General features: G+C 41.7%; 2 protein-coding genes across 2 annotated transcripts; both read right to left on the bottom strand.

Annotated features, from left to right (window-relative positions):
• Window positions 1-623: 623 nt before the first annotated feature.
• On the bottom strand, window positions 624-2,552 carry elof1 (elongation factor 1). Its single transcript, XM_080856779.1, has 4 exons — window positions 2,507-2,552; window positions 1,846-1,981; window positions 1,684-1,754; window positions 624-821 (listed from the first exon to the last, which is right to left on the bottom strand). The coding sequence occupies exons 2-4, from the start codon at window positions 1,959-1,961 to the stop codon at window positions 757-759; spliced, it is 252 nt and encodes an 83-aa protein (XP_080712905.1). The 5' UTR covers window positions 1,962-1,981; window positions 2,507-2,552; the 3' UTR covers window positions 624-756.
• A 1,055-nt stretch (window positions 2,553-3,607) lies between these two features.
• On the bottom strand, window positions 3,608-16,906 carry evplb (envoplakin b; the record flags this gene model as incomplete). Its single annotated transcript, XM_080857095.1, has 21 exons — window positions 3,608-7,102; window positions 7,223-7,315; window positions 7,425-7,532; window positions 7,878-7,961; window positions 8,099-8,249; window positions 8,367-8,560; window positions 8,655-8,793; window positions 8,954-9,132; window positions 9,451-9,703; window positions 10,113-10,267; window positions 10,355-10,501; window positions 10,739-10,849; window positions 10,951-11,046; window positions 11,171-11,278; window positions 11,487-11,648; window positions 11,910-11,951; window positions 12,043-12,174; window positions 12,435-12,558; window positions 14,428-14,582; window positions 14,754-14,853; window positions 16,863-16,906. The coding sequence occupies 21 exons, from the start codon at window positions 16,904-16,906 to the stop codon at window positions 3,608-3,610; spliced, it is 6,072 nt and encodes a 2,023-aa protein (XP_080713221.1).
• Window positions 16,907-21,324: the final 4,418 nt, after the last annotated feature.

The following is a 21,324-nucleotide window of genomic DNA, read 5'->3' as shown; positions in this document are numbered from 1 at the left end:
ATTAACACCTGATTGCTTGAGAGAAGATCTCCTAATATACTTCATCAAAACCACTATCTCCCACGCTGAGCAAAACCACACTCAGCGGTCTCTCCATATTTACCTTTAAAGGAGTAGTCCACGATTCTAATCGCATACACTTTTTATTAACTGCACCAAATCGCTCCTCATTGTCCGTAAAGTGTTTGCACTTAAAAAACTCCAGTGTTCATACACAGTCCGGCTCTGTAAATGGTAAACAAACATGGTGGCTCGGACCGAGCCATAAACAATCTAGCCAATCAACACAGTGCTTCAGGAGCACCGAATGGAGGGGTGTAATTTGCCTGGCTGTTACCTTTTGCAAAATGGAACCAAATCGCAGACTGCATCTCAAACATGATTTCAGACTGAATTAATTTGACATTGTATTACAATTATGATAAAAAAAACTGATGTTAAAATAACCAAACGAAAACCTAAAATTTCCTTTCCTGAGGACATTTATTGATCGAAATCAGTCCTCTTATAAAATAAAAGTTGAAAGAAAATAACAGGTCGCTTGTATAAGAAATGGCAGTGACAAAAAAAAGAAAGAAAAAGTAGCCCATACATTCAAGATACAGGTCTATAAATCAGGTATACAAAAGAAATACAGATCAAAATTCAACAGAATTTACATTCTACTAAAAAAGTACTACTTTGGTCACTTAAACTGATACTCTAACAAGTGGTCCAATTCATTGTATAGACCTTCTAGGGCCTGGAATAAAAATGCTACTGATTGGCAGCTTCACAAGCATCTATCCAATCACTGTAAACATCCACTGCTTCAGAGAGATCTGGGACCAGAGAATGAAGGAAAAAGCACACGCTAGAGAATTCTACACATTCAATTACACAGACAATGAAATACTATACATGACATCACATCACAACGGGTTACTTGTTTGTTTCTACTGCTACCTGTTAGTTAGGGCTGCCTCACATCCATCTGAATGTTCTTTTCTGGTGGACATCACTTGGATTCCAGTACTGCTACAGCTACTGCTGCATTCACTATGATGAACTTCTGTGAGTACCATGGAAAAACCTCTGGGTAAAACCTTAACATAACCTGAATCTGGAACTGCTTTCTGCACCTGTGAAATGAAGTGTGACTGATTTGATATTGAAGGTATTTAGTTCTGTTTTCTGAAAACAGCTGACAGTTGAACTGTTTTCCAAAACATGCTGAAACACAACCAACCTGACAACTTAAAGTCTCATTATTCCAGTCACTGTCTTGTTACATTTATCCTGTTATGAAATGGAAGTAAAAGCTATTATTTGGGGCTAACCGTTTTTATACACTATTTAGCCAGTAATAGGCTAACCTCTTGCCCTAACAGTGACCACCCAATAGAAAGTAAAATAGGATGAGGGTGAGCAAACAGAGTAGCTACCAACATCAATAGCACGAAACAAAACGAAAAGAGGTGAAATGAAAATAATAATTTTCCTTTAAACCTTGTCTATGTTGCAGAGCGAAAACCCACCCACTGATTCGGGGTTTTAGCATCAATTTAAAGTGAGGGGGCATCCCTACCTCTTGGGCTGGTGCAAACAGACCTCCTAAGGACACTACCTCTTAATTATGTATCTGAATGAAGTTAGGTGTAAACAAGCATAGTTTGTATGTAGCCTACAACTCGAAAAGGATACAGGTTATAGGCGTTTGAAATTCCTCCAGACAAACGCTACAGGATATAATCCCTGTATTTCGACTGCGTTCCCTGCAACAACAACAAAAAAAGTCTCGTTCATGAACATACATACCAAATTACCCCAAGATGTACCACAGCTATAGAACTTGCGAAAACTCACATTTTCACATCACATGACTTCTCGTGGTTACAAAAGGGACAGGTAAACTGAGTATCCAGATTTCCAGTCAATTTCTTCTTTGGTGGCGGTTTGCGTTTGGACTTTCGGCGCCCCATGTTTGTCCAAAAGCTTGCAGCTAAAATGCAAATGTTAGAATAAATGTATATCCGATTAAAAACAGCACAAAATGTTTAACCAATGTCAAGTTTATATCGTAAACGTTAGCCATCTCAACTGGTAAAAGAGTACGTTACAGTTGGCTTGCTGGCTGCGTTCACGAATGAGATGGTCGTTTCGACAGCACGAGTACATTTCTGTTAGCACATCACATCGGCTGCAGCAAACATTTAAAGATGTAGCCAGCCACCAGATAGGACCACATATCTTGTTTAGATGTCCACGCTTAACATCCGTACATGGTTAAATGTAATATCAATACAGTTACCTACAATTATGTGAACTACAAAAGTTCTCAACAAGCCCGCTTGCTAACGTGAGATGGCTAGCTAACCTATTATGCAGCTTGGCCATCCGACATTGCTGCAAACTAATATGGCTGTTTGGCCAGACTAGAAAAGTATCTGAGATGCATAGGAGTAACGTTGCATTTTTAAATAGAGTGTATGTGTTTGGACCGAAAAAGTTTAGGTCTGCCACCCACCTTAATTGGACAGGAGAGTGAGATGGCTAAGTGATGTTAGTTTCTCTCTTCCCTTCCCAAGTCGAATGTATGAACCGCGATGCAACTATGCAAGAGTAAAAGTCCTTTCCATAACAATAGATTAGTGTCAAAATAAAAGTAATTAAAGGTGCGTTCTAAGTATTGTTTAAGTTTTTTTCAGAACCAACTAGAAACGTAGAGGTCATAGAAAAAAATATTATAATACTTAAACATCTAGTGAACAATCACTCAGGGATTTTTCGGCAATTGGGGTTAATATATTGCCGTTCAAGAAGCTCAGCAGAGTAGCCTACCTCTCAGAAAAACACACTTGATTTTGGTACACACACATTTTTGGTACTGGGCTGTGCTTGTTTATCTTCTAAACCTCCAAGAAAGGTTATGACGATATGGAAAATATCACTGCTATATTGGTTTCAATATTATTTATAGAAATATAATGTTTTCTCTTTTAATCGCTGTGTTAAAACTAAAATTATACAGTTTGTCAATTATGTATCATATTTTGTACTAATGGCATTTGTTCATAGTTCACATATGATCAAGTATGTATATTCAGGTATTGAAATTAGCTCTGAAAGTCAACTGGCTGTATAACAAGTAAACATGACTAAGCTGTAAATAACATGTATCACATTTAGAGGCCAATTGCTTCTTCCTCGTTTTGTTTCTGATATCATGTATTTCACAATCATAGGTTTTTAAGTAGAACAGAATGTAGGGCATCCTTTGTTAAGGTGTAAATGTATGGTGGATATGATTCAGCACACATTGAGCAGGCATTTGACTTTAACTGTTAATCATTATTTTAATATATTTCAAGCAGTTACAACCAAAAATAACACTGAAAGAAAATATCACAGCAAAACAGAAAAAGGTAAGAACAATCCAGAGATATATTTATTTCAGATAACTAACTGGACACTACATGGAGACAGTTAGAGAGCCCAACTCATTCAAAGAAAAGGTTTAAAGACTGTACTGACAGAAAAAACCTAGTGTCAATGCTTAGGTTATCATCACCTAGATTTATATTCTTGCTGCTGGCAAATCTGGAAAGTGTATCTGTATAACCTACACCTAAATAAGAGAGGAGGAGAAATTATAGTTTGAATAAGAAGGAGCACTTCCTGCATCGGTCGATGCAGCCGGTAGGAGTAGGAGTCCAGTGGTGTGATCCTTCTGGCAACGAGCCATTGCTTCCTTAAAGGTGATTTTTTCCTTCGTAATGGGGTCCACCAGAAGCTTTAGGTGCATTGCCTCGTCCTGAAGCTCTTTTGCTGTAAACTGATCAATGACTTCAGTGTCAATTGCTTCTTGGACAGTAAGACGGCCAGCCTTGTTTGGGTTAACTAGACCCCCTGTAAGGTACTGTGTCTCCATATACCACATGGCGTTTTCGGAAGGAATCCAACCTTTCTGAGCAGCCTGGCCCACAGAGAGACGGTTCTTGGTCACAGGATCTTCCACGCCAGTAAAGGCCTTTTGGGCGTTGAGAAGCTGATGCACCTGACTTTTATCAATGAGGCCATACTGGGCCGCCTTATGGACAGAGTATCGGTCCTTCTTGTTGAGGTCCACAATTCCTCCAGTGGCTGCCTGAGCCTCCAGCAGCTTTTGAGCTGTGTCCACGTCAATCAGCTTACGAGTCAAGGCGCTGCGCACTGACATGCGACTGCCTGTAGTGGAATCCAAGACACCAGAGATGGGGAAGTTTTCATCCCCACTGGGGGTGGTCAGTAGGCTGTTGAGACTTCCATTAGAATAAGACCTGTTGTATAAGCTGCTAGAGCTGTAAGGGGAGCGGCTGGATGGGCTGGTGGGACTTGGATTGATGGAACTTAGATTAGGTGTGGAGGTAGACATAGCACTGATAAAGGGTTTAGGCTTCTTCCCCCCTGCTACTAAAAGTGCAAACTCAGATATAGACATTTTGCCTTCCTTGTAGCACTGTAGGTCATACTGGGTCAATCTTCCATCCCTCAGTGCATCTGTGATGGAATACTGCTTGCCACTTTTGCGGTCCTGTAGAACAGAAGTATCTCCATCAGGCCCCTCGGTTGTCACCTCTTCCCAGTTACACTCAAGTTCTTGGAGATGAATGTACTGGTTTCGATCAATCAGTCCCTCCACGTAGGCATCGTATGGTGACATGTCTTTTCCAGTCTCGGGGTCAAGGATTGTGATTTTAGTGGAAACATTGGTTTCTCTTGTATGAGTCTCATTGTGATCCTCATTCTTCACATCGTTTTGGAGCTCCATGATTGTAACGTCCCTTGCATGGATTTTCTCCTTTTCATCCAAGATGTCCCTCTCCAGACGCTGCACTTCAGACTCCATTTTGATGCCCTTTTGCCTGTTCAGCTGATTCCTCTCACTGAGTAACTTGGACTGCTGCTGGAAGGTCACAGATATGGTCTGTCTCTCAGACTCCATTTTTCCCAGTTCCTCCAAGAGATTGTTCTTCTCCTGCTGTAGGGCATCTCTATTTAGGGTCAGATTAGTCTCTTCGTGAGATGTGGTTGTCTTTGATGTATGCAGTCGGGTCAGTCTTGTGTCAAGACGCTGTATTTCATCCTCCAGATCACGTCTTGCATTCCGCACCTGTAACACCTGCTCCCTGAGATTGTCTCTCTTGGCCTCAACAACTTGGTCTTTCTCCACTCTTATAACTTCTTTGTATACAGTCTTTTCCACTGATTTCTCTTTTCTCAAGATCTCCAACTTGATCTTTAGGTTTCTGATGTCTCTTTCTAGGCGGGAGACATTGTTTTCTTCATTTTCCATATCATTACGCAAGCCGTCAGTCAGATTTTCCAGTTTGGGGTCACGTTCCACTTTAAGAACCTCCTCTATTACAATTCTTTCTTCAATAGGTGGTGGGGCATTTTCAAGCTCCCGAATGCGATACTTGATCTGTCTTAGCTCAGTCTCCACTATGACCTTCTTCTGTCTGTCATCCATTTCCAACAGGTTCTTCTCCTTTTCTTGCACTAAGGTTCTCAGCTGTTTCACCTCCAAGTCCAGCTTCCTGCGGGCTTTCACTTCATCATCCATATTTCTGTTGAGCCTGTCATGTTCCAGGATTTGTCTGGGGTCCCTTTCAAGACGAACCACCTCCTGAACCACAATCTTTTCTTCTGGCTTTTGCCTCTCAAGCAAGAGGTATTTATTCTGCAGGTCATAAACTGCTTCTTCCACATTGCGCCGTTGTTTGGTTTCTTCACGAACATCTCTCCTCAGTCTATCAGCTTCTTTCTCTATTAGAGGGTCGTTCTCATACTTGATAACTTCTTTGTTCACAAGCAGAGTTTCCACCTTTGATTTTTCTGCCTTCAGTTCATCTCGTTCTTTGCTGTAACGATAGACTTTAACCTGGGTGCTTTCATATGTGCTCCTCAAGTGTGAAAGCTGCTCATTCAGCCTTTGTATCTCCCTGACTGTGTCTGGGCTCCTCTCTTCTTTGATCACTTCCTGGGTCACCTCTTTATACTCCACTTTGGGCTTCTGACGGCGTAGTGCATCCACTTCTGTTGTGACTATCTCTGTCTCCCTCTCCACATCAGTGCGACGGCGACCTAACTGCTGCAGATCTCTCTTCAAACGCTTCAGTTCCACCTCAGTCTCAGGGTCCACTCTGTAGATCTCATTGACAATCTCTTTGACCTCCATCTTTGGTTTTAGTTTCTGTACTTGGCCGTAGTGGAGTCTGAGACTTGCAAGCTCCTTCAGCAGGTTGTTTGTTTCCTTCATTTCTTCATTTAGGCTAGTGTGAAGCCTTTTGGATTCAGTGAGGAGCTCAGGGTCCTGCTCCACCCTCTTCACTTCCTTGATTATTATTTTAGGCTGCACTGTGGGAATGATCCTCTCTAGTGTGTTAATCTTGCTCCTTGTCTGAAATATATCATCATTTAAGCCCTTGCTCCTAAGTTGTTCATCAGCGATTTCATTCTGAAAAGTGTAAACAGCTTTCAGCATGACTGGATCTTTCTCCAGTTTAACCACCTCCTTCTTCACCACCTTCTCCCTTATGGTTGGTTTCTTGTGCTCTAAGGTTGTGATTACGGTCTGCAGGTGCACTCGCTCAGTCTGCCGAACCGTGACCTCCTCTCTCAGTCTGCGCATCTCCTCTCTCATCTTTTCAGCCTCCTTGTCCAGCTGAGGGTCTCTTTCAAATTCAGTGACAACCTTAGTCACCATTTTGGGTTCGATACTTGCCAGCTCACGTTCCAGGCGAACAATTTTTTGCTTGCTAACTTCAATCTCTGTGTGGGTTCCTGTGCGCCTCCCAGACTCGTCCTCAATCTTTCTCTTGAGAGTCTCCAAGTCCCTCTCCAGCTTGGGGTCACGGTAGTACTGCACAATCTCCTTCTCCTCCAGACGTTCCACCCCTCTTCTGCTCCTGAGGGATTGGAGTCTCTTCTTGTATATCTCCAGATCATTCTCAGCATGAGAGCGTCTGCTGACCTCGTCCCCAAGGTCTCTCTTGAGGCCATCCACCTCCTCCAGGCTCCTCTGTTGGCTCTGCAGCTGCATCTGCTGCTTCACTACAACCTGGCTCACAACCTCATCATTCTGAGAGCAAGTGGAAGAGAAGGAGACATTTAGAGGCACAATTAAGCAATTTGTGGAATTGTTTAGAATCAAGAAGTGAGTACTGATTTGTTTTGTTTTGTTTTTGTTATATGATCATACCTTATTGATGATGTTTTTGGCCAGAGACATTTGGTTGAGCAGCTGATCATTCTCTGCAGACACTTCAGAGTACAGATATAGGATGTTCTTTTCCTGCAACAACAAACACTGGTGTAAATCATCACATACAGTGGTGTTAATCATCACATACTGGCTCGAAATCTTACAGTACATGAGAAAGTTCATTCCAGCGGTGCCCTACCTTTTGCTGCACAGAGTCAATTAGGTCTGAGGAGTCAGAGCTGTCTTCATCTAGGTCCTCTGAGATGTTCAAAGTGTTGTGGTACTTTTGAGAGTTTACATTATACTCCTGAGAAAAACACCAATCAAATAGAACCGGATGAAGTTAAATGCAGCATTTTATGTTTTTTTGTAAAAGCTCCCCTGTACTACACTAGTTCCTTTCATACATATGCTGATCCCTACTTCAGTGGGTTTTTATCTTCCCTAAACTGGCGAGTGGCCTTTGTTTAATAATGTGTCACAGGACTACAGCTCTGATTGTTTGGATAGCTAACCAAAAGTTTGTAGAGCAGTTGCCAGTTGGTTTCATCAGTGACCAACCCACTCATATGGCTGCAATTACCATTGTGATTTTCTTTGATGCTGAATAGTGTTATCTAGTTTCCTGCATTTTGCTTGTGTAGCTACTCACATTCAGGAGTTTCTGCAGATCTCGGGACAGAACTACTACACGATCCACATCATCTGATTTCCTCTTGATGTCTTCCACCACCCTCTAAAATAAAGCAAGCAGAGAAAATTAATTTGAAGTGACCAAATTGACAGAATTAGTAAATCTTGAAATCCTAAAGGAAATGGAGCAAGTTTTTAATCAGCACATGATATTAGATAGACGGCGACACTATTACTGACCTTCTGAGAGTTCTGTTTGGCATTAATTTGAGCAAGACTGTCGTATGGCTGTAACTTGTTATTGGGCATGTTTATCAAGAAGGCATTCACAGATTTGACCGTGGTCTCGAAGTCCTGATTCTTATTGGCTATGTCCTGCAGCTGAGGGGACCTGGAGAAGTAAGATGGAAAAAGATAAGAGTGTGGGACCAATGAATACGGCAATGACTGTTGTTACAAAACTGTACATTTTAAAGGAAAGTGTCTTTGAACTGTCTACATTGCTGACCTCTCCTTCAGCTGATTGTTGATGTTGGCATAGCGGTTCTTTAGGCGTTTGACCTCTGCCTCTTGGCGGCGAATGTCTGGACAATATTCATGGAAGCTCTTCTGCATGGAACTACACAGCTGTGCTGTGGTCTCAAAGTCTCGGCCCAGCTTGAGCATATCATCATTCTTGGAGGCTACAACTTGACGAAGGGTCTAAAAGGGAAAAGGAGTCAACGGTTATGTCACGACTGAGTCTGTTTACTTAGCAGGAGTGTTTAGTTTTGAGTGGTGTTTTAGTCTGGCGCACCTGAAGCTGTTGGGTGCATGTCTGGATGGCATTTGGTTCATCAGGAATGACGTCATTCTTGACAAGTTGTTGCTCAAATCCAGATATCATGGTGTCCACCTTCTTAATCTGATTCTCCAAGAACATGGTTGCATTGGCCCTGTAATCAAATATGATCACATATACAGAAAATTTAAATATTTCTGCACTTGCTTTTGAGGAATATACAATTCCACATGCTTATAACTAACTGTGTTCGGACAGTCATTTGTAAAGCTCACTTTGTAAAGCTCATGTTTTTTTGTTTTGGTCTAACTTACTTCTTCTTGTAGCTGTCAGAAAGAGCAGAAATGTTGTCGATCTTATTATTGGCTGCACTCAGTTTTGTAGGTAGTGTTGATGTGATAGGACCCAGGGGTGTTTGGGACACCAGGGGTTTCATCTCCCTCTGAACAGATGCCTTCTCTGCCTCCAGGTGATTCAACACCAAGGCAGTTTTCTGTGTGACATACCAGAATTACATTCATAAACAACGTGCCAATAACCAACAGTCAGCTTTTAAGATGGATTCTAAGTACATCATGTGTTGCGGCTGTCTCCAGCCAGTTGTGTGTGGTATCCTGCTGTGCGAGATCTATGATTGGGCAGTTGTTACATTGTTTAGGTTGTTGGCTATGAGTACTTGCATGTGACAGTGAGAGGATTGGCCACTATGGGAAGTCTCTTATCAACAGCACAAGGCATGTCAAATCTGTTCCTGTGTATAACTACATTTAAAAGAGAATTACATTATTTTTCAATATGTACATGGTCTCACCTCATGAGTATCAATTCGGTTGGACAGATCACGTGTGGGGTTCTTGCGGTCCAGTGGGGCTCTGACACGATTGAGGATGTTTTTCTCTGCCTTCACAAGGTCGTCATTGACCTTGTCCAAACGGGACGAGAGCTCTTTGGCCTGTGGCTTGTCCTGTGGGCTCTCCACACGAACACTGGCGGCGGCTTTAGGCTTGACTGGGGTCAACAGAGCAGCTCTCCTCCTCTTGAGGTCCTCAAGCTGTGCACCCAGACTTGATTCAAAAAGATGCAGTACAGGTGTTTACAAATGTTGCCTGAAGAGTGAGCTCATTTTGCTGTCATAATTTGGTCTTATATTGCACGGAATAGAGTAACCTTATATGGTCACAATGGTAGAGCAGAAAGTCAAATAGGCTTTATCTGGGGTAGTCTAAAAGATGTCAAACTGGTTTGGATATGTTTGGCTCCCTAAATACTCTGATCTTCATGTTTGTGACTTGAATTATTTGCTGATCTGGTCAATTTCAAGACAATTTGGACGATTTTCTATGACCCTAAACCGAAATTGATTCTAATGGAACAGTTCCTGACCTCAATGGATGCAATGGACTGTTTGGACTCAATGGATGGACAGTTTAGCCAGGCTAGTCATAACTATGGCTGACTGTTAGTGCTCCTCACCTCTCCACCCTTGCAATGGCATCCTTGTCTGGAGGCAAGATCAGTAAGCAGGCAGACGGCAGTGCCTTGGTCTGACCACTGCTGGCTTGAACCTCCCAGGTCTCATCGTTGTCATTGGACTTTAGGGTGAACCTGTCCCCTCTCTGCACTGATGTCTGAAAAGGAAGCATCACGCCATCACTACAAGATGCTAAGAGTCCTCTCTGCATCCACACTCTGTTTAGCCTTGCCATCACTCGTACCTTGTCAGTGGTCCAGTCACACAGGGCCACCACAGTGGCTGGTCTGGTGGGGTGGATGCGGCGGAGGGGGAGTGGGGCAATAGTGGTGCTGAGCTCTTTCAGGTCAGCCAATCGCTGCTCATTCCTCTCAACCGCCCTTTCCTCTCCCTTGGGCAGACAAGTGTGGACCCAATACATTATTTATAACAAGCAAGCTAGTAGGAATAACCAAGACAGAGTCAAAGTCTTACAAAGCTGCCTAAACTAAACTTAAATGTTTTACCATAAGTGCCTTTGCTAGCTCATTATACTTAAATAAGTTAATATATCTTGGGTATATTATGATGAATTGATACGTTTGAGTGGTCAAATGCTAAATGTAATTTCTTAAATTACAAATCTGACCTCTATGTGCATCTGCCTCTCAAGGTTACTCATGTTCTCCAGCAGTGCGGGGTCCATGGTGGAGTTGATCCTCTTCAGGGACTCAGAGAAGGTTTCCATGTCCAGTTGATACTGGAGAGAAGTCAAGTCATAACCATGAAGGTTCATGTAACACATTGACATGATAAGTATTTTTGGTAGAAACATACTGCCTGTATACTGTTAATGATTACCCTCTTATAATCCTCAACATTGTCCAGATGTGTCTCTTGGCAAATGCAGAGGTTAAGGAAACTCTGCCACTCACTTTGGACCTCATCGTTAAGAGACTGAGAAACATAGAAACATGTTCACATGTTAAGTGTACAAACATTCAATGTCCTCAAATTAATACTGTTGCAAAACTTGACGATGACTATTTGGCTGTAGATGTTGTGCTGTTTCTGTAAATACCTTAATCATTGAGCTAGCTGGGTGGGCAATGTCAACCAGGTTGTCCCCCTCTTCCTGGAGTCTGGTGACCTCACTTTCATGCGTTAGCAGTCCACTGTTTTTGAATCTCTGCAAACAAGCACATGATAAAAGACCAAGGTTGGGCTTAGTCACTGGAATCTTGGGAACACTTGGGAAGTATAAACCTTAGGACTTTGGAAGCGCATCACAGAAACTAACTCAAAACTTCTTCCATTCCCCTCATTGTTGCTATCTATGGAGGTGTTGGTATATGCCATGGGCATACACCTTCCACCTCCCCCAAACCTCTGCTCACCTCATAGTCCATACGCACACTGGGAGCATCCACCATGCGATCGCTCCAATCTCTGCTGGCAATTCTGTCCTGCTGCTCGCTCAGGTACACCAGTTCCTTGTTGCAGCCACTCATGTACTCATACAGGGTGGCCAGGTTGTTACGGCGGGCTAGGGAGCTCTCCTTTATCGAGCACGAACGCACACATACGGGTCATTAATACTGTATGTCAACACATGTACTGGCGCAATATTGGTACATTCATTTCTGAAAGAGGTGATAAAAACTTGTTGACTTGTATTTGAAATGAAGTTATTCCATAGTAAACAACTATGCTATGTTATGTTTTGCTTAACTGTTAAGCTATGATTAAACCTTTTCTAGAAAACTGAACAAGGTGCAAAAAGAAGATGCCTGGAGCTTTTGAATCGAGTAGCAACTCACCAGCAGGTTTGAATACTGCCTTTGAATGGCTTCAAAATCCGTCTGTTGGACAAAAGTGGGTTATTGTGAGACATAGATATTCCCATGTTATATTGCCATGCATCAGTGGTATATAAAAGTGACATATACATACCTTAACACCAGGTGTGCTGGTCCTCAGCTGGGACCTGTAGCTCTCTATCTCTTTGTGCAGGATGTTGTGGGAGGCGATCTGCTTCTCCACATCTGACAGGTTGGGGCCATATTCATCTGAATCCACTCGTTTCTGTTGTGTGGCGAGTATGCATTTGTGAATTTGTCTATGACTTAATGTGTTAATGTTCATGTACATCAAATATATTTATATAATGGTGATGATAATTTAACAACTATTTCAAGACTGAACCCACGCACAGCGGAACCAATAAAAGGAATAGTACAATATTAAATATTAATATTAAAGATGTTTGTTGTTGAAACAATGGGTCAAGTTTCAGATAATCATATTTTCAAAAAGCAGCTTATGGAACCCAGAAACAGGCCTACCTGTTTTTCAGCAAGCCCCTGGCCCCAGTCAAACTGCGGCTTGCGGTTCACATCATCCACCTGCTCATACAGATCGCGATAGTCTGCACAGTCCTTAAACCAGCGGTCATGGAGATTGCTGACACTGCAAATAGAAAGTTATTTCATGTGTCATGAGCAACTAATCAAGTCCTTCTAGGAACCATTGTTTTGTTCCCTATACTAATACACTAGTGCCATTGGTGTGTTCCCTACACCAATACACTAGTGCCATTGGTGTGTTCCCTTTACTCATACACTAGTGTATACACACTATTGGTGTGTTCCCTCTACTAATACACTAGTCCATACATACCTAGAGGAACCATTGGTGTGTTCCCTATACTAATACACTAGTGCCATTGGTGTGTTCCCTATACTAATACACTAGTGCCATTGGTGTGTTCCCTTTACTAATACACTAGTCCATACATACCTAGAGGAACCATTGGTGTGTTCCCTATACTAATACACTAGTGCCATTGGTGTGTTCCCTATACTAATACACTAGTGCCATTGGTGTGTTCCCTTTACTAATACACTAGTGACATTGGTGTGTTCCCTTTACTAATACACTAGTGCCATTGATGTGTTCCCTATACTAATACACTAATACACCATACATACCTAGATGTAAAAAAGGGGGATGAATGTTAACCCAATACACCAGGGGTCTTCAACAGGGGGTCCGCGACCCCCAGGGGGTTAGCCGAGGTACTGCAGGGGGGTCGCGAAATGTTTGGTTGATAAGACATTTTTTTTTTATATTTCTAAAAAAAAAAAAAAAAAAAAATCAACCAATTTTTTTCCCACAAATTTAAATGTCTTCCGAATCAGATTTGTATTTATTCCCTTAAAATTTACATTAACATAAATCCAACATATTTTAGCGAACGTTTAAATTGATCGAGAAGACGTTATCTTTCAGTCCAATCGACACATTCAGCTACCCACAGGAGCTCTCTCAAGCTGAGCACCGGTTCACTCACAGCACCTTTCATGCAAATACGACAGCACAGGCACTAGCCAATCAGATCGGGTTTCTGCTCCAGTCTAAAGAGCGCAAAGATCAAAAATGAAAGATGGCGGACCAAACTCCATAGCTGGTCTTGTTTGTACCTATAAATTGTTAGTTTGACATTTTTTTGCTTAGAGTTAAAAAAAATAAATAAAGAGAAATAGAAACTGTACAAGGTCAAAAAACGTTAATTGTATCTGAAAAATAAGTCGGAGAGGATTTGAGAGGTGTATGAGCCCCCTAGCTAATGTTAGCAACTACCTACAATCGTAACAACTTGCTAGCGGTGTGATTGGTTTGTTGACCTGTCAATCTCACTATAACATCTATGTTGTCAACACAACTCCATGCGCCAGACTCCTCCTCCGTCATCCGTTGGATCGTGTCAGTCAGGAGTTATTGAAAAGAAGATACATCTCACTAATGTGGGAGGATGTGTGCCACAGACAGATGCTTGAGGATTCACTGTCCCTTTTTTATGTTTGATGAAATAAAAACATATATCTGTGAATTATTTTAATAAGTTGTTATTAATTGTTAGCTCAGTTGTTTGCAAGATGTATGTTTATAAATGGCAGTCACCTTTCATGTTGTTAAATGTTAAATTAAATTCAATGTTAAGTTAAATTTGTTGTTCAAAAATGTTAGGTTAAATTAAATGTTAGTATTGAATACACAATAACAGGGTAGCTATGTTTATTTGGCACTAGGCCCAGTATATTATAAACAAAATGTTATGCAATTTATATAGTAGGGGGTCCCTGCTCACCTCGCCATCAGTTTTGGGGTCCCTGGCCTGAAAAATGTTGAAGACCCCTGCAATACACTATTTAGCAACAGCCTGATCATGAAAAAGCAGTTGCTTTGAGTCAACCATTGACTGCTCATCATTGTTTCTTCCCATTGATTGACCAGGTATCAATATTGCTGACATGGCCTGCTCCCAGTAGCACTCACTCTGTCTCAATCTCATGACCCTGAGGGTGGTGGAGCTTCTTGGATTTGTCCACGTCCAGGAACAGGTCCCTCAGCAGCCCCTCTGCCTCTGCCAGGTTGTCTGCAGTCTCCTTCTGGTGCCGGAGGGGCAGCTTCTTCTGCTCATTCTGCTTGTCCTGAAGATGGAAGACCGGTGGCTAACATTATAGGCTTTGAAAGGCAAGTTCATGTCATGTTCTACTGCTGTGAAATGAATGAAAGTTCTGACAGCATAGGAGTGTGTGCGTGCATGGGAGCGCTTATTTGTGTTTTTTTGTGTTTGTGTGTGAGGAAGCAAGAGGTCTTACGGAGGCCAGGAGAGTTTCAGCACGCAAGATGTTTTTTTCCACCTGGTCAGCATTCTTTTGCATGCGTGCTATCAGGAAAGTCAGCTCACCGACCTGATCCCTGATTTAAGTGGAGACAAATGTGTTAGAACTATGTACATAAGCTACGTGCATACAAACACTCAAACCAGTCAGGATCAATATTCTCAGTTGTTTTCCCCAAGTAAGTTGACATCAACCAAAACCAACTCCATGAAATTCCCCCAAACTACATTAAAGTTGTACACATTTATTCAAATTGTTTTTACAATTGTTTAATATACTCTGATGTGTTCAGGTTGTGAAATCAGATAGCATTCCCATCAGAAAGATCTCTTTCAAAAGAAAGAAAAACAACTCAGGTGAAAGCTGAGGGCATGGTATTGTTCCCTTTCGACAACAAAGCAAATTCCTTTCCTGAAAATTCCAGAAACGGCTGTCACTCAACACCAGAACCTGCAATCACATTTGTGCTCGCTCATTATATCGTGCCATTGTCCTCTTTCACACCTATAACGCGTTTTTTAATGATAAAGTTTGCGATAGTATCCTTGTGGTATCTGAATGGCAAACTATTTGGTTTGTGTTGCAAGGAGTGGCCTACTCACAAGGCAAATCAGAATGTTGACACAAAGTTACAATGAATCTGGAATCAACCCCTCAGTCCAGCTATGTGAGTGGCCCTGAGCCAAAACTGAGCTCAAAATATGAAGTAAGAAAAACCTCAAGAAGGTCTCAAACTTTTGACGCTTATCACTGAGCATTCTGAGTACGTTTACAGAGTCCACATGCTTTGGAGTCCTCCATCTGTGTAATCAGTGGGTGATAAGGCCGTGTCATCCATGCAGCGTAAGATATGGCTTCACTCTGAGGTAACTCTGTGCTGAGGTAACTCCAAAGCTAAGTGCTAAAGCACAAAACACCAGAGCAGACAGCAGCATGAGGGAAAAGATAAGATTAGTTGTAAGGGTAAATCATCAACTCCTGCATTTTACCATATACATGGAATACAAAAGCTGTCTTGAACTGGTACTTTTAAATATAAACATTTGATAATAATTGTTATTGCTCAATATTGAGCCTGTGCCATCACTAGCTTGTAAATGTGTCCTTTGTCCTGATGCAGTATGGTGAGAACACTCCCTCACGCTTTGGATTACCCTACTGAGTGCCTTGGGTGATACCACTGTTGAAAGCTAGGTAGGGCTTTGCCCCTGTCACCCCTCAAGTATTTGTGAACATGTATGTTCAGTGACACACACAGTGACAGAGTGCGCACACACCCTTTAAAGGAATGAGTTGAATGAGTTTGTGTTTGTGATAGGGGACCCAATGACAGGGGACCCAAGTCAAGAGTTTCCAAAATTCGAGCAATGAGAAAGATCAATCATGATTCTCTGTGATTGATTGGTCAACACTGATGTCCATTACATGAGAAAAAGATGAATCATGATTATCTGAGATTGGTCACCACGTATGTCTGTGACATGACTGGTAATTCATAACAACATGGTCTATTGAGATCTATTGACTTTAGGCTTCTGCTAAGACCCTCTTGGCTATTTATTACTAGGCGTCATATTGTCACCAGTCTTCTTCGTTATGACACTAATTAGTTTACTAGTCATCTGATTCATAAACCAAAGAATCAATATGTCACACCCTAAAAAGAAAACTGTTTCTGAAAGCAATGTAACATTGACATTTGTCACATCTCAATGTTGTGTTCAATTTCAAAACCAGACCAACACCTCAAACCACTGTTCACAAGAGTAACCATGAGAAACCAAGGCTAATATCCATAGTGATCTAGTAGTCCTCCACAGTCCTCTAGGAGATTTAGCTTAGTGTCTCTGTTTCTCATGGATATTAAGGTAGTTGCTGTCAGGCAGGCATACGAATATGGATCAACACATTGACCTCGTACACCAGAAAACATGTAGCATGTATTCAAGCTAACTCCCTCCTATGGAAATGTGGCCAGGTACAAAGAAAATAAGGGAATAAACTTAATACACATACACCTCACACACACACACACACACACACACATGCAGAATGATTTGAGAACTTCTGCTGGGTAGTACTCACTGGCTAATCTTGGCAGGGCTGTAGGACTCCTTCTTCTTGAACATCCTTTGACCGTGTGTATTCTCAATCCCAGTGTGTTTAGAAGTCCTCCCTCTTCTACTGATTCCCTCGCTCTCTGTTTCTCCCTGTTAAATGTTGCCTACCTCTCCAGGCTCCACCCCTTGGAAGAGGTGTTCTGATACACATCAAGGAGAGAAGACAGGGAGGACCTGTTCTGTAGTTATACTCCCTCTCATTCAGATCTCTCTCTCTCTCTCTCCCTCTCTCTCTCTCCTCTTCCATAGTAATACTCCCTCTTTTCTCATTCAGATCTCTCTCTCTCTCTCCTGTTCCATAGTAATACTCCGTCTTTTCTAATTCAGATCTCTCTCTCTCTCTCTCTCTCTCCTGTTCCATAGTAATACTTCCTCTTTTCTCATTCAGATCTCTCTCTCTCTCTCTCCTGTTCCATAGTAATACTCCCTCTTTTCTCATTCAGATCTCTCTCTCTCTCTCCTGTTCCATAGTAATACTCCGTCTTTTCTAATTCAGATCTCTCTCTCTCTCTCTCTCTCTCTCCTGTTCCATAGTAATACTTCAGTGTAAATCTTCATAACTTAACATAAATCTGTCAATTACATCCTTTTGTCTGTGGCCCTAAGGTCAAGGTGCGGATCAACTCTTTTTCACTGTAAAGAAGTTTGGGGTTTATACTAAGGCTCTGAGTAGATCCTCACTTGGATGCCCAGGGCAACTCGTTCTTGCACTAGAGGCTCATACTCACTTAAAAATATCTCTATATTGCAGATAAAGCACTCAGTGAATAAATGTGAAGCATATGCCTTATGATAAGAATCCATCTTCCAGCCTGATCTGAAGAAGGGAGATACCGCGAAATGGAATGTGGTTCAGCTGGTAAATCGTGGCTGTTCTTTGACTTGCCATTGTTTCAGAGTTTAGACATAAAAGGGTGAAAAAGCACAGATCACAGTGAGTGTTTTTGAATTTTGGAGTTTTTAAAAGGAATTAAAAGCCATGCCCAAGAGCATCTTCTTTTCAATGTAATGTTGTGTTACACACAGACCTGCTGCAATATCATTGTCTACCTATGGACTGGCCACTGGACTGCCACTGCATCAATTTTACTGATGAAAAATCAATCCTAATCTTAATTCTAATCTGTGATGCTCTGTGTGATGTTATTTATAAAAAAACGTTGTAATAAAGGTTTCAAACTGGTGGTATTTTCTTATCTGAGAAGAACGCTAATTTGAATTCTGAACCAGTCTCAGAGGGAGGTGCCATAAACCAGTTTAATGCACATTCACTTTTTATCATGCTGCTGAGATTAAATGATTTACTGCACATTAACTTTGTATCGTGCTGCTGAGATTAAATGATTTTTGAGTGAAGCATTCCACTTTCACAATCCACCCAATTAGCAAACAGTGCAGGCCAAAACAACAGTTGTGCAGCACAAAGAGTGTCAAAGCACCAGGACCCAGTATGCAAACACAAGGATCTCATTATACCATATCTAGACTGGAAATGGAACAATGAGGCTGTTTACAGGGAGGGACAGCAGACTCTTCTTCATGAGGAAGTTAAGGTCCTTTAATGTGTGCACTGAGATGTTGCAAGTCCAATTTTCTTTGTAGTCATCTGTTGGGGCAGCAGCATCAGAGCCAGCGTCACTAAGAAACTGAACAGGCTGATAACGTTGGATGGATCTGCGCTGGGGACTGCTCTGGAGCCCCTATGAGTTGTTTGGACAGCAAAGGATGTTGTAAAAACATAATATATAGATAAATATATATACAGCACAAATCCCCCTATATATTTGTAAATACAATCTGGTTTTTCTATACTTCCATATCTCACTGTCTCTTTTGAGTAAGTTGTGTGTTTTGTGATTTATGTGAATTGCTGCTAGGGGATCAATAAAGTGATCTATCTATCTCCTTTAATTTGTGTTTGGGTAAATCAGATCACATATTCGATCACAAAGATCATGACTTAAGATATCATTCCACAAACATATGAGGCAGAATAATGATCACTGAACTGACACTTACATGTAGTTAATTAATGAAAATTTTTCAAACTCAATCTCTAAATAAATGAGAGGCAGCCTATTGCTATGCATTAGATTCAAACTCAAGTAGTTCACCGCACAACTACTCCGTGAAGTTGACTAGCAGCCCACGTGTCTGCCATGCTTAGCCCCCGCCCTACATGATCGCAAGGGGTAAAGGTCCCCCAGCGCTGGAATGTACCTCACACCTAGAAGTGATCAGAGGACAGAGGCACATATCCGGTTGAGTAATAATAGTGTGCATAAATACTCAGTGTATAGATTACTCCCAACACTGTTTTGTACACTCCAATGCAATGATAGTAACAATAGCTAACTGTAAAAAGGCAAGATTGGCCGTCTTTATTGTAGAGAGCTGACAAATATCTGTGTGGCCTGAGATTGTCTTTTGTGCACGTATGATAAACGGATATAAGACATTGCGATTCAAGATCAGTCTCAGTTACAATGGAGTAATGCATTTAATTTGAGCAAGTTGCGTGTAGCTGCGTTTCCTCATTTGTGAGAGGCAGTTATTGTAATTTACTGGTAAGAGACCATATTTGTCTACACAAAGGTTGGGGTTGGTTTGTCCAGTTTGGTTTGTTGGTGTGTGTTGACATGGTTATGACAGGTGACATGGCTTGGATGGGTGTGGGTGTCACACGCCCTGGACCGGCAGCTCAGCCGCACCCACGCACCAGCACAGAACAAGTGCAGGGAGCACACCGAAACCGTCACCGTCACTACCATCAACAGCACAACATCTTTAGCAAGATTCTGTCTTTAGTTGAAAACAACTCATCTGGAAACTCATTCCTCCTAACTGAAACCTGATCCCCAAATGTACATGACAGCCATTACATTTTCAGATAGACTAGCCACACCACCTGTCTATATTGTCAGTTTTGCGTGAGATTACTACTGGATTACTCTTTTTGGTCAAGAACTTCATGGAAGCTCTGGTCCCTGCACTGCACCTGAGGGTAGTGTTATGTGCTAAGGGAAAGACAGGCCAGTCGACTGATCTACCATACACATTTGCCACCCCACCACATTCCCCTGTTTGCAAGTTCAAAAGGAGCATTCCACATTCTAGATTCTTTGAGAACGGAGGAGAGCACACCCTGTCTACACAGCACAGATGCCACACCCCAAGGGTGAATTCCACATTGTGCAAATCCCTCAGCTGGGAGGGGCCATTGCTTCCAGGGCTCCAGTGATAGAGACTGCACTGGCACCTGCCTACGCGTATCCAGCTCAGCTATATCTCACACACTCAATTAACTATTGTCTCCCTGGACTCTTGCCTTCACAAATATACCCTCTTAAGTGAAAAGGTGTTCCAAAATATGTCAGTTGTGTTTTTTATTCAGGTGCCAGCTCCATGGGGGACTATATAAATGAAAATCTACATAATAAAAAGTGTGCCAGGATTTCATATAACTTGAGAATCCACTGATATATTTAAGCTCTCAAGGTCATACCCACAAACGGAGAGTCCTCAATGAAAACATGGAATCAGATTAATTAATACAGTCTCTATTTGGTGGCAGAGACATAAACACTTCAACATATTATTTAAAAAAGCTAACAAAAGATACCGGGCATATTTTCCGGCCATTCAGGATTATCATGACCGCAAAACTATGTTGCATTGTGTACGTGACAGCTTCATGGGGGACTATAGAAATGAAAATCTACATAATAAAAAGTGTGCCAGGATTTCATATAACTTGAGAATCCACTGATATATTTAAGCTCTCAAGGTCATACCCACAAACGGAGAGTCCTCAATGAAAACATGGAATCAGATTAATTAATACAGTCTCTATTTGGTGGCAGAGACATAAACACTGCAACATATTATTTAAAACAGCTAACAAAAGATACCGGGCATATTTTCCGGCCATTCAGGATTATCATGACCGCAAAACTATGTTGCATTGTGTACACAAAGCGTGCATTGGTGGGCCGCTCCCTTGGCGTCCACAGGTCACATAACAGGTGTGGCACTCCAAACAATGATTGACACACTTGACAGACCTCCAAAACAAACTGAGGAAACCATTCCTGAATCATCACGATATAGTCTCAAAATGATTAAGGGATCATGTATCACCAGCCGTTAGGTGCCTTCTTAATACAGTCCAAACCCAAATTAGATCAGCAACAGTAAATGGCACTTAAAGTAACACTATGCAACAATTTGACACTTTTTGAGATATGGTTTTATAGGCAACTAGTTTAGGTACCATCCTCAAATTCATTTAGATAGTATATATGAAGGACTGATAAACACCTGTGTCTTCCCCACCAGTCATCCAGGATATTTCCTATGTAGTTCTGTGTAAGGGGCTGGTACACCCTGCAAAAATGGAAGAAAAGAAATCACACGCAAGACATTGC

This window comes from Sprattus sprattus, assembly GCF_963457725.1.
Source record: "Sprattus sprattus genome assembly, chromosome: 18".
NCBI lineage: Eukaryota > Metazoa > Chordata > Actinopteri > Clupeiformes > Clupeidae > Sprattus > Sprattus sprattus.
The sequence above is the reverse complement of the archived record's forward strand: the minus strand, read 5'-3'. Positions and strand labels throughout refer to the sequence as shown.

Excerpts from the sequence above, each read along its gene's own strand:
- elof1 (XM_080856779.1), bottom strand. The coding sequence starts at position 1,961 with ATGGGGCGCCGAAAGTCCAAACGCAAACCGCCACCAAAGAAGAAATTG. Across the intron at positions 1,755-1,845 it reads AAGTCATGTGATGTGAAAAT|GGAACGCAGTCGAAATACAG; the intron begins GTGAGTTTTCGC and ends TTGTTGTTGCAG. Across the intron at positions 822-1,683 it reads ATTTCAAACGCCTATAACCT|ATCTCTCTGAAGCAGTGGAT; the intron begins GTATCCTTTTCG and ends CTCTGGTCCCAG.